The 17531-nt window shown below is 40.4% G+C and overlaps 1 protein-coding gene across 4 annotated transcripts in view; it reads left to right on the forward strand.

Annotated features, from left to right (window-relative positions):
* The window catches only part of WDR62 (WD repeat domain 62), a 94337-nt gene that overhangs the window by 63405 nt on the left and 13401 nt on the right, over positions 1-17531 (forward strand). For all 4 annotated transcript variants that reach the window (XM_046942106.1, XM_015287118.4, XM_015287120.4 and 1 more), the window contains 12 exons: positions 1136-1206; positions 1660-1781; positions 2438-2513; positions 4446-4557; positions 5091-5154; positions 7747-7872; positions 12513-12661; positions 13229-13278; positions 13796-14032; positions 14943-15112; positions 16610-16755; positions 17257-17427. In XM_046942106.1, the coding sequence (XP_046798062.1) occupies positions 1136-1206; positions 1660-1781; positions 2438-2513; positions 4446-4557; positions 5091-5154; positions 7747-7872; positions 12513-12661; positions 13229-13278; positions 13796-14032; positions 14943-15112; positions 16610-16755; positions 17257-17427 (1494 nt within the window). The remainder of the gene's footprint in view (positions 1-1135; positions 1207-1659; positions 1782-2437; positions 2514-4445; positions 4558-5090; positions 5155-7746; positions 7873-12512; positions 12662-13228; positions 13279-13795; positions 14033-14942; positions 15113-16609; positions 16756-17256; positions 17428-17531) is intronic.

The raw sequence follows: 17531 nt of genomic DNA on the forward strand, positions 1-17531 counted from the left end.
AACATAAACAAGGTGAAGCAGGCAGAGTCCAGTGACAGTAACTAGATTAAGCCAGCAATTCAGATCACCAGACAAATGTATAGTGATAAGACAAATCCAAGATCAAGTCAGGAAGACAAGTCAGCAAGTCAGAGACAGTCTGAAGGAGACAGTAAGGCTGATCACAATAAAGTGAATTCCAAGCAAGTCTATAGCTACGAGGCAGGTTTGAGTGCAAATCGGGAAATTGAATGTAAGGATCAAGATTTGGATCAGTGGGGTATGTGGCCAGGCATAGGTGTAGCTGCAGTGCTGTTGCAGTGATGTTTAGTTGGGGTTCAAGGATGAGAACCTGAGCTTAAAAGTAGCTTCCGAGTGAAGAGTGGGGACCTTGCTGAAGGTTCGTAGAACACCTTCAGGGAACTTGCGCTGAGGATCTTTCAAGCTTTTTCTCAAGTAACTCTAAAGTCGGCCAAAGTCCTCTGATAGCTCTGTCTTTTTGGTGAGTTGGCTTTGAATGCAGTGAGCTGAACTCCCAGAAGATGGGGGAAATGCACTCATAGCCCTGGCAGCTAAGACCATTGTGCATTTCTGTAAGCTAAATGCAGCCTTGCTCTAAGTGGCTACTGTTCAAGTGGGCTTGCACAGCTATTGCATACATTTTCATTCCACTGAGATGTTGCTTTGATGAAGGAATAGGTTGGTGTGCTAATGGAGTGCTAAGGGAAGAAAAAATCTTGACCCTTAAATAAGAAAAGGCATTAAGAAATATGTGACTGAGTTTGAAGACTGAAATGTGCCTATTGTCCATTTTCAGCTTATACTAAGTGTAACCTACTTTTGTCTTCTCATGCTGCCACAAAGTGTTATAGCACATAGAGAATAAGGATGCTAGCATGTTACTGGGGGAGAAGACAGAATTACATCCTAATCTGTTATGTAAGATCTCTGTATTGAGGGCTCGTGCACTTAGAGTATTAACAAATTCTGTCCCTTAAAAGGGGCTTCCGTATTGCTGCAGCATCATTACTGCTAAGGTAGGAGCCAGTTTTAGTTAATTAGGACTGGAATAAAAGAGCACTGGTATAAATTGAAGCATTTCTTTCATGTTGTATTTGTATTTATGTTTTGATTGGCTCCTTCATTTTTGTTCTAGCCAATGATGGGAAAGTGCGAATGATAAGCTGTGGGGCAGACAAGAGCATCTATTTCCGCACTGCACAGAAGGTAACATTATTGCAGCTTTATGTGTTGTTTTTTCAGGTTTTTTAAAATAATCTCACCACAAAGGAGCTAATTTAAAGAGTGATATCAGAGTTTATGTAAGAGCTTGTTGCTATTTCAGCCTCAGTGTCTCCCACTCTGTCTCAATACAAGAGATTACATTCAGAGAACTACTTCTGTGAAACATGCAGCTGCCGCAAGCCTGACCTCTCTCAGCAATATGGAAAGTAGAGAGCTGTTAGGATATCTGCTTTTCTTCTGCTGTCCCAGATACTGTGAAGAGTGGTGAAAGAGTATGGGCTGGAGGGAGGAGTTTGCTGCACTGCTCCCAGCAGACCTCGTTAGTGGGAAGGGTTGGTTTATGCTGTCTGTGTTAGAAGGCTCATCTGTATTTAGAAGCTTTTAATAATTAGTTAACTACTTGATTTTGACATAGCATTTTACCCATATGCTTAGACAGGGGAAGGAGTTCAGTTTACCCGAACACATCACATTGTTAGGAAGACCACTCTGTATGACATGGATGTGGACCCCAGCTGGAAATATGCAGCTATTGGCTGTCAGGATCGCAACATCAGGTTAGTTCAGTTCTTGTCTTGAAAATATTCTTGCAGTCATGAATGAGTAGGTCAAGGCAGTTCCAGCACCATCATTGTTGCTTGGTTCTTTGCCACAGCGCTTTGATCTGAGGTCTTATCTCAAACTCTGTGAGGTTGTTTCTTTTACCAGCAAGGGGAAAGGCAGAAGTTGAAGTGTAGATATGCAGAAATGTCCGTTGGGCTCTTGGCTTCTCACTACGTTGCTCTGCAGAGCAAAGTCTTTCTACTGGGGAGAGAAAGTGTGCCTTCCTTGGCAAGCATACCATTGAGCTGTGGGACAAGAACTTCTGTATTATGGTCACTTTTGCTTTTAAAGGTACGTCCAATAAGGAGCTGTGAGGTCCTATGAAGTAGCTGGGACTGAAGGAACCTAAAATTGAGCTAGATGTGACTGTCTTTTTACAAGTGGAGTCTATTCTCTGTTCCCTTTTAATCCATTTGTCAATCTGTCTGCTTCTACCTTCATAGCACAGGAAGACTCTCTGTAGTTGTGTGTCTCCTCTTGTATCTGGGTAAAATGCTGAGAGTTCTGGACTTAGTTCAGTGCCACTGCAGAAAGAGAGAAGGTTCCTGGTGACAAAAGCACAGAGAAGTACATGGTTAACATGCTTGATGTTGTCCTACTTTTCCCTCAGGGTTTTCAACATAAGCAGTGGGAAGCAGAAGAAGCTGTACAAGGGATCCCAAGGTGAAGATGGCACCCTCATCAAAGTAAGCTGTTTTCTTTCTTCTTCCCTTCTCATTTTTCCTGCTCTTCTGGGTGCACCTTAGAGCTCAAAAAATGATATATGAGTCTGGACATAATACCGTGTTGTTTTTTTTTTTTTTTTTTTTAACCCTTCTTGCTTGTTCTTTACTTGGCTTTTCCTTATCCTGCTTCTTCTTCGTTCTACCTCTGTCCTTAAGGACTGGTAAAGTGTTTGGATTTCATCAGGCTAAAACAGGAAGAATTGGTGGATGATAACTCTTCTGTCCTCTGTCTGAAGCGAGACACAGGCTCATGCTGCAAAAGCAAGCAGACCTGCAACAATATTCATCAGGACGTAATTCAGTCTGTTTACTTTAGTCCTTGTATTTCTGCTCCAGATAGCTCATTCTGACTTTCTTGATTATCGCTCTCAGTTTTTGAAGGTGGAATCACCTGTTGATTAGAGTTTGAGAAGTGTTGTTGCTAGAGGGCAAATACAAGTGGCTGTGTAAGTTGATTAAATTAAACAGCATCTGTCTTAAAAAGCTCATGTTCTTTGGGCCTTAGAGTGCTGGACAACCCCAGTACTGTTTAGACATCACAGCTGCTGAGTATATCTAGGCTTTGGAGCAGCATCTGCCACTTTGTCCTTCCCCTGGTAAAACAAGTGTTGTTATAGCATTAGTGCTAATAGTGATGCTGGTACATTGAGGTATGGAAGAGTTGTATCCTTATCTTCAAAGGGGAAAGACCAGTTGACAGAACCAAAATATTTCTCAAGTCACCAAACAAGCTTCTTCATTGTATTTATTTTCACTATTAATTTTTATAGTTTTTAAAACATCTTTTCCTGTTCAGCTTCACAGGCTAGCAATATTATTGATTGGTATAAATAACTGGGTCAGAAAATGGAGGGAAAAGCAAACAGCTTTGTTCAGTGTCATCTCTTCTGCTTTATAGAGAAAGATAAGTTCTCTTTCTCTGTGTCTATTAAATTCCTGAGAAGCTTTTATAAACTCAGATGCTTGATTATGTTTTTTCCAGGGCTCAGTCATGAAATGTTGCTTCAAGCTGGATTCTTTGTTTTTAATATTTGTTTTTTTCATGTGTAGCTCAAGTGGGGAATCTCAATTGTTTTTAATGTTGCTTTCTTTATTTTTAGGACAGTTATGTAACGAATTATATATATATAACGGACTATAGTTGTCTCTGGAATTTAAACTTATGTGGCATGTTGTTCTGAGATCATTACATGCATTGCAATTTAGCAAGTAGAACCCAAACAGTGGCATTTGAAGCCAAAGATACTGTCTAGCCAAAGAAAGCTATCATTATTTAAATATAATGACTCCTTCAAAAAGGCACAAACTTTTGCTCTCAATTCCTCAAAGTTCTACAAAGTATAAAGCAGAACATTTGCTGACAATAGCTGTATTTACTATGTAGTGTAGTAAATAGCCCTAGTGAAGTATTTGATGCAGGGCCATCAACCTCCAGATCTGGTACTGGATCACATCATCATTAAAGATAGTTTTTCTCTGTTATCACTTAACTCTGGCAGCTCTGATGTTTTTAAAATTTTCTTTTTTGTTTTGACTTTATGGTAAAAGAAGATAAGACCCTCCAGTACTTTGAAGGAGGTAGGAAAGAGAAGTATAGGCCTGTGTATTGGTAATGGTGCCTTCAGAGTCATGAAGGCATTTAATGTAAGTACCTTTAGTCTCTGATTGGGTTGGAAATAGTCTTCTAGTTAGTCAGTTTGTTTTAGCTGCTTACTGAGGCTGGAAATCTGTCCTGTGATGCTGGGCAGCCTGGTACTCAATTGAAGTCCAGTGGAGCTACGTGCATTTTGTTCCGTCAACAACTGTGACTGTTTTTGGTGTTCTGGACCATTTTCATGCAGTTTGAAAGAACTTTCTCAACAAGTCTTCGCACTTCTCTTACTTCCTTAACAGGTGCAAACAGATCCCTCTGGGCTTTATATTGCAACCAGTTGTTCTGACAAGAACCTCTCCATCTTTGATTTCTATTCGGGCGAGTGTGTTGCAACCATGTATGGGCACTCAGGTAGGGCATGTAAACTTCTGGAAATGCATTTTTCTGCTGGTGACTATATTACTATCTGATACTAGTCAAAGCTTTCTGAAGGTTCCACCCTACTGAAGTTTACCTAGGAGGTATTTTGGACTAGGTTGTAGTTGAGTTATAGTTGTAGTTTATTTCACTCCAATTTAAACCCTTTTAGAATGAATTTTGCACACATGCATGCCCCTTAGGTCATGTATTTATTTGCACAATTAGTAGCCTATATAAGGTAGTCTTTGTTTTTTCAGTGTATACCATCAGCTCTTGCCATGCAGAGGCTATTCCATTATAGACAAGAAGAAACTTCAGTCTTCATGCTTACTTTGCCTTATGATACCCTTTCTATTCTTTGTTAGATGGTTCTGGTAATTGGGACATTTTGATATGCCAAGTGTTGGCTTTAATCTGTCTATCTGTCTTCAGCTTGGCAATTCAAATTCTATTTGCCTAATGATCTGTTCTATCTATTGGAATAATTAAAGAAAGGTTTATTGCTTGTTCTTTATTTCAAACAGAAATTGTGACTGGGATGAAATTCAGTAATGACTGCAAACATCTGATCTCTGTTTCTGGTGACAGGTAAGAGGGAATTACTTGTTTGTGATATCAACTTTGTCGTCTCACACTAGATTTAGTTTGTCCAGAAGGAAGGTTGATTTATTTTACGAGTAATGTTTTATGAAGTCCAAAGAAACATCAGAGCTTTCTGAATCCAAAATGAGTGCTGTTGGCAAAGGTTATCCTTCCATAAAACAAGACATCCATGTGAAGTATTTTGTTTGTGGTTTTCTGAGTACAGGTACTGTTCCCTGCTAGAGAGGAGACAAAGGATGCAGCCTGTTACCTTACCACCGCCAGGTCCATAACATAATGCAGTGCAATGGATTTTGTGATATTATGAACAGTGGTGCCAAAACTTTGTCTCTTAGTCCAGAGTTTTCATCAGGTGAACAGGCCTGTCTAGCAGAAAAAGGGATTGACTTGTTCCCAGTCTTTCTGCTCCGGTCCGTGCAGTCCTCTTCCCTGCGCCCCTAAGTCAGCTGTCTTGCAGCTGACTCCTCAGTAAGCTGATGTGGATCACTAAATCAGGCCCCACCTCCCCCCAGCTCTAGTTTCTATTGATTTATTGAGCTAAATCAGTTCATGAAAACTGTAAGTAATCACTGGACTGAGCCCAAGGGAAAAGCAGAAAAGTGCCAAACGTAATGATTGTAGAGGTGGGCTGACCCCCTGCTACTGGAATCAGTGAATGCTTAAATCAGCTGAACCCAATAAGATTTTTCCTTTGAGGAATGATTTTTCCTGGAGTGCTGTTTCTAGGCACAATAACACAGATCTTTTTTTTCCCTCTCCTATTTCTCTCTCCTATTAATAAAACACAATTTAAGTGGGAAAAGTTTCAGAGTGAGAGAGTTGTTACAGAATGTAAAATATATCATCTTAAGTTGAATCACTTATTTCTGTCTTTCAGTAAAAAGTAAATAATTTGGTTTTTCGGTCACTTTATCTTTCACGTGTGTAAACAGAAGAGGGGAAAAGCTGCAGAATAAGGACTTATTTTGTTGTAGATATCTGATATATTCCAGAAACATGGAAGGCTTGAGATACTCAATTATCCTTGTGATTTTAGTGCAACGTTCCATTGTTGATATGAGTGTCATTTTCTTCACCAGGCATGTGGAGGAGGTGGATGAGAAGTGAGAAAGGGATTCATGAAGAACTTAGCTGTAAGGAGAAGAGAAAATGTGTTTTTTTCAAAGGAGAACAGAGGAAAATAGTTTGTTCACACACTATAGCATGTGTAAAGAATGAAACAGAATAGAAAGAAAAGTGGAGATGAAGAAGGGCACAAGGAGTGAGAAACTTCAGAGAAAATTACTGCAAGGGAGGGAAAAAAAGTAAAAGGGATAGGTAGAAGCATACTTATGCAGAGCTTCCTGTCGAATCGCAATGTATTTACAAGTTCATGCTGTTTGCTGCTAGGTTTGATTGCTGTGGGGGTGGGATAAAGGAACAAGCCATATTTGCTTTCTGAATTTTGTTTATTGCTTTTTGGTGTTGTGTTGGCAGCCAGTTATAGTTGCTGTTATGTTCAAGAGAGCTGCTGTTTGAGGAGAAGCAGCTGGCTGCCTAGGGTTGCCATAGTGCCCAGATGCAGTGCCTCACAACTTTCTCTTTGCTAAAAATCTGAGGAGGGGAATGACAGCTGTTGATGAGAAGCTTCTGTGTCTGTATGTGACTTGAATAGCTGGGAGTGACGTTCCTGAACTCTGTCACAAAAAGTAGGACTGAGGGGTGAGAATTGTCAGCTTCTTGGGAAGATCTCCACAGACTGTTTTCTTGTTTGTATGTTTCCTTTTGGTGTGGCATGAAAATGAAACCTTTTAAAATACCTTTCTATGAGACAAAGTAAGCGCAGAAGATAGTGTTGCTTTTGGCATTTTTTCTCTGGTCCAGGAGACCAAAAATTCATGATAGTTGTTCAAAATGGCAGAGCAGACGAATTTTTACAAAGTAGCAAGGAAAATGGGGAAGGCTCTCCTTGAAGGTTCCTTGGTGAACTGGAGTACCAATGAATATGGTGACACTGTCAGTTCTCGAAGAACTTGTTTAAATTCTCTTTGGATTCCAAAATAGCATGCAGGATGTTATAAGTGATAGCAGTAACACCACCTCTGTTTCTATATCAGTGTAAGTACATCCAGCTAGACAAGAAAGATGGGTGAGATGAAAAGAATTAGTTAGCACTGAGATTATATTTCAAAGAAAATACTGGTTGCTTTATTTTCTATTACCTGAAGATGAAGTACTGTATTCTCTAATATGATGTGGAATTTTTTTTAAAGTCACATATCTGAAGAAAAGGAGGTCAATGAGGTGACACTCTTTGCTTCCTTTTCTTTTGAGAAGCTGGTCAGAGGAATAAAGGTACAAGATCAGACGTGAGTCTGCACAAATCTCTGCAGTTACTCTAGTCCATAGGGGACCTTTGCCAGGCAGGTTTTACCTTTTTGTCATGAAGCTTGTGGTGGGATTGAGTTTCCACGATCCTGCTACTCTGTGTTTCTCCCTACCACAACTCAAAAGTCTCATTTGCCTTTGCAAAGGGAATTGCTAATTTCTATGAACTGAACTGAGACTTAAACCCAGCTTCACCTTTCCTTCTTTCAGTTGTATCTTCATCTGGCGTCTGAGCTCAGAGATGACCATCAACATGCGGCAGCGACTATCTGACATGAAGCAGAGAGGGAAGCAAGCAGAAAAGTCTCCTCCACACAAGACAGCTGGACTTATGAGGTGAGCAGAATAGACTGAGAGGAGCTTGGTGACTTTGTAGGGCAGAAAGTGAAAAGTATGGCACTGGGGTTCAACTGAAAAGTTTCTTCTATTTCAACTGATGGTGTTTGAAAAGTTCTGACTGTTCTCTTTGTGGTATTTGTGCCTTTCCTTTGGATATAGAAACCTGACTGTGATCTTCCAGACAGGCTTACCTAGTGTTGCTTCACTGATTGCAGTATGCATATAATGCCACTGGTGTCTTAATTTAGTTTACTGATTTGGTCAGAAACTTTTAATAAGCAGTTTATCTAGCAGTACTAAGATTAGTACAGGGCATCCCACCAGGGAAGATTTGCTGCTTCATGAATAAAGTTCTGTGGGTCTGGGCTGAAATGCAATTTAGAGACCATTTTCTGCAATGCCAGTACTGAAATATGCCTGTGAGCTGTATGAGTTAGCCATGTTGATTATAATTCTGAAAGAGTTCTTACAGTTGTGCTGTTTCTTTAACTGTTTTCAGGAGGCTTTGAAGAAGGTCACCTTCAATTATAAATAATAAATATAAAAATAATTTCCATGAGAAGCTCTTGCCAGCCGAATCATACTATTACTTCTGCTCAGTAAACAACATATCTAAAAGCAAACTACCCCAGCCTACAAACTGAATAGATCTAAGTTTATCTGGCGACCTTTCTTTAAAAAGTGGTGCTTAAAAAACAGACCCTGTTTAACATGAATGGCAGAGAAGTATGAATTACTAGTGTAATGTGTTTAGTTTCTCTGTAGTTAGTATGTAGCTGAGACTTATTTGACCAAAAACAATGCAGGAAGGAGTCCTGACAAAACTGATGTGGGATCAAAGTGGGGGAAAAAAGAATAAACAGAGCTTTTTGATGCTATGTCCCACGTTTTTCTTCTCCAAATATCTACAATTTGAGTTTTGGATATAAAGGTGCTGAAGCATTAGAGGACTTACCATACCAGTTGTTAGAGTATCACAAGGAACTTCCCACTCCCTTAATGAGCAAGTAGCATTTGAACAAGTCTGTCCGCATAGTTTCATTTGGGAAGGTCTTGATCTGCTCATTCTTGAAACAGCTCTTGCCTAGGAAATGTTTTCAGTAATGATATGAGAGAACTCATGAAGCCTTTTTTCTAGCCAAAATTCTGGAACTGTCAAGCTATGTGCTTTTTATAGCAGACTCCATTATTCCAGCAGCTGCAGCCTTACCCTACTGAGGCTCAGCCTGTGACAGATAATCCCAGTTCTCTTCCGCATTAGGTGATACTTGCTTCCGTCACACATGCTTGCTAAGGGGTGGTGTTAGTGCCACGCCAACTTCAGCACTTTATTAAACTTGTTTGGTAACCTCTTTGCAAGCTTGGAATCTTCTTGTTGGGTCAGCTTTGAAAGCTTGTTTTCAGTTTTGATCGACCGCTGTGGTCAAGGGAGATCAACAAAAACGTAACTCCAGAGCATTTTGGATTAGGACTGAATATGGAGGAAGAGCCTATTGGACCAGCATTACTGAGGTGGGAGAAGAGAAACAAATGAATCTGGTTTTGTAGATGCCTTGTGTCTGTTCTGGTTGTGTTTTGAGGCTGTATGTGTTGGTTGCAGTGGAGAGTGGTGTTGCACTTACTGATATAAAACCTGTTTTCTCAAAAAGACTCATAGCAGCATAAGAAAGCTCTGTGCCTGATAGCATGTCGTTTGTTTGACTAGGTTTTGTCTAGAACGGTATTGCTAGAATTTGATGGGGGTAGTAATACATTCTACTAGTTCCATAATGTGAGAGTATGGTAAGATGAATAACCAAAATAATAGTGGGGAAAGAAGAATGGAGCTGAGGAGGTGGTGGGGAGCTGGAGCAAAGGCACTCTCTCTGTCCAGCTGCAACTGACAGGGCAGGGATTAACCCAGGTGAATAACCTCTGGAATGTAAACACAGAACATGCCTTTCTGGGTCAAACCAGTATTTCATAAAGTTCAGTATTCTGTCTCTATTTAGTGAAATACTCTGAGAGCCTTGTTATATGGACCTTTGCAGTGTGCTCACCTTATGCTCGGTTGTTGCATCTGGGGTGTTAGGAGGTGCATCTGCGTGTTCCCTTTAGTATTTGGTCATTGTTCACTGAATTTGTATAAATCTCTTTGGAACTTTGTATTATTATTCTCTGCCTCTGCACCCCCACACTGTGACAAGATCCAGGAGTTCACTTCTCTCTACGGAAAGAAACATTTTTTTTCTGTTTTAAACCACACTTCTGCTAGTTTTGTTGAAAGTTCCTTGGCTTTGCGAGCTTTAAACTATAGTTCTGCATCCAGCTATCTGTCATCTACAAGGTTTTGTAATCCTCTCTCATAACCTCTCCCCATCCAACCTTTCCAAACCAAGTCCTAGCTTTTTTTAATTCCTCCAATAACTTCTAGAGAGGCTAAAGCTGCTGCTCTGAATGGTTTCCCTGTCTCCTTTGATGGGACGTTGGTTTATTTTGGAACTAATCTGACCTGTATGACCCACAGTTTTCCACATATCTTCCAGTTCTGTTTCTGGTTGAAGAATTGCTGACGTATGCTTTTCTCTTATCTACTGAACACAAGGAGCTTTGATTTTTCAGGATGAAGATCTTGTACTCAGCTGATGTTGCTGATACATTTTGGTTTTTAGACATTGTGTTTTCAGCAAAGGAGTCATGTAGAATCCTTTTAATGCAGTTTTGATTTTGATCCAAGTATGCGTTTATTGTTTAGAAAAGCCTGTCTCAAATTTTTGGAAGGGAAGTTTTAAATTGATTTTACTGTGGAATGTTTAGAAGGATTATAGCCTTGTTTATACATTTTGATTTTAAAAGTCACTTTTTCTGTGACTGGTTGAAGCACTAGTATAAATAGCAGGAGATAGAAATATTGTCCAAATTAAATTGTCTAAAATTAACATATGCTTTCCAAAGAAGTACAGTGTGCCCTTGGATCTACTTGGAAAGAGATGCTCCTTATCAAATTCTCAGTGGGGCTTTAGTCCGGTCCAGGAAAGCTGTGCAGTTTCCATGTCTCAGAATAGGTTAGGCTTTTGATGCCAGATCAAAAGTGGTTCCTGAGTCTGTGTTGAGCTGCCTTGGTTTTAACACCAGGGAAGCTCTGAAGGCAGCAGCACTGTGATCTTTCTGTCAGGAAAGGTTGGGTAACTTTCATTTTAAAACTCCTAGGCATTTGACAGAGAGTGGAATCCGCTGGTATGCCCGACCACATAAGATGCTGTTAGAGTCACTGATACAAAATTAATATTGCCTGCCATATATAAATATAATATACCTTGCAAGATAAATCATGTCATAGCTTGCACTTCATTGGGATTCCCCTGCTCAGACACAAGAACATGAGAATGACAAGATGGACACTTAAGAAGACTGTGGCAAAGATGAAGAGACTGACAAATGTCAAAAATAGATAGTGCAGCCAACATGAAACTGTTTCACTTGAGGACTCAACAGACCGCACTGTCAGTTCATTGTTCTTTGCCAGCACACCTTAAGGCTCATCTGAAAAGACTGGGTAATTATTGCTCAGCCACTCCTAATAAAATGGAAATTAAAGTCATGCCAATATATGGGAAGAGAAAAAAATTATAATACCTTAACTAGTGTTAAAACTATGTTTTAATATTGTCTGCTATCTGTCAGCTGCAGGACAACTTGGTTCCTGGCCAGGCTGCTCTGTATCTGGTAGATGAACTATATTTATCTCATGAATAATGCTTGGTACTCAACACCCACCAGCAATATCCTATAAACATCAATAATGATGAGTTTGGCACTGCAGTTTAAGGCCATAGAGTGGATGCTACTCAAAATTTATTTTGGGGATTCTTCATTTGTTTAATTATTGTCCGAAGTGGATTAAATCATTTGGTTCTTTTGAATGAAGGGGTGAGGGAAGGGACAGGAAAAAGGGGGAAAAAAAAAAAAAAAAGAGAGAATAGTTTGGTGCAGGTAAGTGTCCTTAGTTGTTGGGAAGTTCTGTGCTTATGTCTCTGGGGTCTGTGTGGAAATGCTTGTTTGATCTACTTGGATTAAAGACCTTCCCAAAGTATGTTTTACATTATTCCTTGTGCCTTAAGGCTAAAAAATGCAGCATGGCACTCTTACAGTGTGTGGGCTGTTCATGCAGGTTTTGCATGCTGCAGTCCTTGATGTGAACTGACTCCTATGTGATAATTTGCCATATATCTAGTTGCCATCAAACAGGGAATATGTCTATGACAATTTTGATGTGTAAAATAATTCTGGAGAGAAAATGCTTAAGGGTGGGAAAAACACTTGACTTTCAAATATGCTGTACTGTCCTGGCTCTGAAAAGGAAGGCCAAGTTTCTTTCCGGTTGAACTGCTCTGGCTCGTTCACTTTTGCTCTAATTTCTGTGATCCTTCCACACAGAAGAGATAATTTCTATAGAAGGTTCTACACACTGTTTTGCAGGGTTTAACTTCCTTTGTTTCTCAAGGAGTGAATTTTGCTAGAACTAGGGGTGTTTGTTAGAGTTGAGACATCTTCTGAGTGTTATTTATGGTGGGGATAAGATAGAAAACTGTAGGATTTTAAGTGGTGAGCAGTTCTCGAGACAGACTGTAATACTCCTTCAAATTCCTGCCTCCCAGGCATGAATCCATCTCTGCCCTATCCTCTGTGCCAGCACTTTCGTCAGACAGCGACAAGGATGGTGAAGATGAAGGGAACGACGAAGATGAATTAAGTGGGCTGCAGTCTTTCCATGTTCAGTCCAACTGCAACACTGAGAGAGACTCAGGTAATAATGGAAGAGGGGCATGCACAGAGGTGGAGAAAAAATGTCATGAGTGTGAAGTGGGGAAGAGACAAGATGCTGAGTTAGGGACAACAAGGTATGGGCAGAAGGAGAAAGTCCAAAACAGAAATGGGTGGTTCAGCAACACTAGGTAATGTTGCCAATTCCAGCATCTAAAGAGGGGCGTATTTCAGAGCTCAGTTGTTAAATTGCCAAGTTTCCTGCTAGTTCCAGCTGGTCAGGCAGTTTTTTAATTAGTGCCCTGGGGCTTGGTTCTACTGCCCACAGAAATCCAGTGTACTGGAACATTTTTTTTCCCCCAAGCTTTTGATGGACCACCACACAGTGGCAAATGTTCTGCTGAGTCAGAGAAAATCATATGTCAAATTGTCTGTTAGAAATTTGATATATAACAATTTGGTAGTGCATGACAAAATGTTTTCACAGTGGTGCATGGTTTCAGGTGGTATAGGAATGCTGCAGTGAAGAAAAGATGAGGTAAGAGGCCTTTCAAAAGGCAAACTGCTGGCCAAGGATGTCAACCAGGTATATGTCTTTTTCCCTTCCCAGATCCAGATCTTACCCTCTCAAGAAGCCTTTCCCATTGGGAAATGAGGAGGGTGAGTTGCTAAACCTCCAATTTGTAGTTCTAATGACAGGGAAAGTGGAAAAGAAATTCATACGTAGATTAAAAACTCTTCATTTACACTACTGGAAAAGGTACAGCTGCAGTGGGAAACCATTGAGAAGCTCCTCAGTGAAGAATAATTTGGGGATGGTGAAATCATGCCTAGTTAAGAGACTATTTCATTTCAAATCTTTACATCTGTATCTTTCCATCAGATGTTATGCTTTGGCCCCCTTCATTTCTGGCCTGATTGTCATGTAGAATTGAAGCTCATCATATCCTTAGATGTGAGTGAGGTATTTAAATGCTGAGTTATGCAAAAAAATGCAACAAAACTAATCTTTACCATAATTACCTTTAAGATTAAGGGAGGAAATTTAAACTGATGGAGAGCTTTGGGGCTTTTATGAAAAATGATATAATTGTGTTTTGCTACAGGCTGCATGTCTTCTGTCCTGTTTTTCTGTCAGCTGAATCCTTAAGACTGTCTTTCTTTCAATTTCCTTCAGGCCAAAGAGATAGCAGCAATCCAGCGTTCAGAGGCACCAATGAGCAAGGTGCCTCGGCAACGTGGGCGCTGGTCCCAGCCAACCAACAATATAGAAATGACTGTGAAATCCATGCTTGACTTGCGTCAGTTGGAGTCCTTCTCTGTTTCCCGTTCTCCAAGTCGAGATTCATTGTCTCAAAACAGCAATGGGGATGATAGAGAAGAACAGGCAGATCTCCCCACGCACATCAACAAAGTAAGGGCGGTGCTTCTCGGTGGAGGTGAATCTACCCCAAGTACATCCATCCTGCCTCTGTTCGTTACCTGTATTTATTACTGTATGATGCCATTCTTTGTATCTTGAAATGGAACTATAAATGCCTTCTGAGAAAACTGCTCAGCTCTGTAGTAGCTAGTACTCAGAGCAGAGCACGTATAGGATCAAGGTTTCCCTCCAAAGACACAGGGAATACCTTGTATTTTCTCTTAGTTCCTTGATTACTTGTAGTTACAACAAGCTGAGCATGGAATTACATGCATGTGTGCCCAATTTCCTGTTAGGAAAACTAACTCCAGTAGCAATTGAAATGTGGCTCAGCCCTCAGCTGTGGGTTGTGCTGGATTATTGTCATCCTTGAAACATGGCCATGATCTCTGTGTCTTGGCCACAGCAAGCAACACGTGCTAATACTTAAGAAGATTAATACCTGTTTTCCAGTAGCAGTCTGTCCTGGTGCCTACCCTCATTAGGTTTTCCTTCCGTTGTAACTTCGTGACTTGAGGAGAATTTTGGACTCACTGTGTGCAAATCAGCCAGTGATTTTTAGCCCACAGACTTTCCTGAACTATGCCTGATCAGTCTGTAAAAGATAATAGAAGCACCTGCTTCCAGGTAGCTTATGCTTCTCCTATGAGGACAGAGAGGTGTGGGGAGTCCAGCATTCACTAGAGAATTTTAGGGGATTACAAATCAAAACTGGAATAGGAAACTACAGTAATCAAACTTCCTAGATGAGGAGGAGGAGAGACATGGGAGTGCTGCCTTCTAATCTCAGATTTATTTCATTATATTCTGCGCTGTGATTTGTACTTTCTAGCTCTGCACAGCAGCTACTAACTTGAAGTAAAAACACTGGTGATATCTACCATTCTGTATTTTTTACTAGGTTGGAAGCTCAATAGCTCCCCAAGACAACCGATCTTGTGTACGACCTCAAGTGATTCGGCTCCTGTCTTGTGAAGAGGGGATTTTCTCTCAGGAACTGGAACCATCTGAGAGTGAGGAGTGTGTAATCTACCCTGAGCAAGATGAAATCCATCCCACAGACCCTAGAAGGTTAAAAACAAAAATAAGCCTTCTGCTGTGTATGGCTTAGACCTTTCTTGTTTTAGTTTGCTTGCAGTTTGCATGGTAACTTGGATGAGTTGACTTACTGTCTAATTGATGCCAGGTGTATTTAGTTGAGGATTTTATGGCAAACTGATACTAAAGGAGGCTGAAACTAAGAGGGCACAGTTAAAATAATCTTTCATCTGAGGCTGTGCATTAGCAGCCTCTTCCAATATTTTGCTTTCTCCTTTATCTTAGTTGAAATAAGCAAGAGTGAATTTGGAAGCTGGAAAACTGTCCAGCAGTGATGTATTCATGGTAGTGAAACACCTGCCCAGGAGAAATGATACAACACTATTGTTTGTGATAATTTGGAACCTAATTGGGCTAGAATCTAACACAGGTAGTATGTGATGACACTGTTGTGGGAAATGTAATAGGCCACATGAGTTAAAATTTGCAGGAATACTGGAGGCTGTGGAGAACCTTTATCTTTCCTCTGCTGTGTCTTTTTTAATTTTAACTTACTGAATTTTCTGTATTATTTCATGTGCCATTTTTCCTTCCCGAATATTATTCTTCCCTTCCCTTCTTAACCTGATGCTAATAACTTTAATTTCCTATGTCTCTTTCTCCTCTGTTACGAAGAATGAGCTGATAGCTTTAGATAGACTTTTACACAGGGGAGTACATGCCAAGATTTGCAGTTGAAGCTGCTAGTTTTTTTTCTGTCTCTTGGTTTACTTCTTAAACTTTACTATGATAGCAGTATGGACAAACCCACATTCTGTTCCAGCATGTAAGAAATGGAGGCATTCTGTTTATGTTGGATGTGGGCTGGACATGTCTTGAAGTATGCAGATTTTGCACACTGTACTTGCCATTCAGTTCCATTGAGTGACTTGCAATCTGCCTTGTATTACCCTCAAGCATAAGGCAAAAAGAACAGCATCTGTGTCACCAACAGAGTATGACTCACAGTCACAAAAGAAATGAGGAACTCTGTCATACAGTACCGTATTTTATATGATATTCTTCAGTAAATTAGTCTAGCTCAAATCTTCTCTGTTCTGTAACACTAAAATGACTCAAAGAAATGGGTTGTAAACATGAAAAAAATTACTGTATTAGGACTAAAATCTCTGTTAAACTGGAGTTTGTATCACTTGCCTCATCTTAGTCTGGTTTTCATCACGTAGACCTCTGTTCTTCAACTGTGCTGGAAATCAAGCCAGGGCAGTGCAGTGCTGATACCTTGTAATCATGGGAAACTGACGACGCCCAGAAAGTCAGACAATCCTGTTGAGACTTCACTGTCCAAGCTTAATGAAATGCAAAAAATGTATAATCATGAAAGAAGTAAATTTCTTTTTCTCCTTAAAGCCTTAATTTTGTAATCAAGGTTGTTATTAACACAGGTAAGGCCTTGAAGTTAGACTGCACTCTTCTTACATTTTTAAACAAATCTCTTCTAGTGCTGTATCTTTCCTGTCTCTCTTGTAGTGAGTACCAGGTAAAAGCACTGCCCCATGGGAAGCTAAATAGAAGTTATCAGAGCAATGGATGTCCAGACAAACATAGTCCAGACAGTGCCTGCTCTGTAGATTACAGCAGCAGTCGTCTTTCCAGCCCAGACCATCCAAATGAAGGTAAGAGGCAAAGATATTATAATTTGTATCTGATGTGAAACACTGCAGGAGCTTGGTTGAGCTGTGTTGTGCTATGTTTATCAACTGTGATCCTGATCTCTAAGTACTCGATCCTCTTCATGAACTGAGCTGAGGTCACATTCCTGTTAGTTGTGCTAGTAGTGCTGTAAAGATTCAGGCTCATCTGAACAGGCACTTCAGTGCAGCCGCTGTAGAAGCACTTGGTTGAAGTGCACTTGCCATGTGAACCTTTGACTTTTTCTTTCACTAGCTGGGGGAGACAGGCTTTGTATTGATTACCTGATAAGCTGTGCTGCTTGGGCGTTAGAACTGATCAGAGAGTTTGCACTTAATGCTGATTGACTTGGCAACTGTAACACTTTAGATTTAAGTTGTTTAATTTAGCATCTTTGCTGAATATCTTTTTAAACCTGACATTACTGTGATTATGCTGTTACAGCTTTTATTTTCTTTTTGGTTTTTGTTTGTGCCTTTTCCCAGATTCTGAAAGCACTGAGCCCCTGAGTGTGGACGGCATCTCAGATCTGGAGGGAGAGGAAGGAGAGGAGGATGTGGGTACCAGCGTGCCAGTGGGAGAAATTCCTCAGGCACCTGATCAGGAGAAGTTCCTCAAGCAGCATTTTGGGACCCTGGGCAGCACTGATGGAAAAGGTACAGCTCTCTGCTTAGTCGGAGCACTTTCTCTGTGAGGACATTCTGCTGTGTAGAAATGTATAAGAAGGGGAAAACAGGGATTTAGCGAAGAGATGTCTGAA

The sequence above is a fragment of the Gallus gallus genome, chromosome 5 (assembly GCF_016699485.2).
Source record: "Gallus gallus isolate bGalGal1 chromosome 5, bGalGal1.mat.broiler.GRCg7b, whole genome shotgun sequence".
NCBI classification, from domain to species: Eukaryota; Metazoa; Chordata; class Aves; order Galliformes; family Phasianidae; genus Gallus; species Gallus gallus.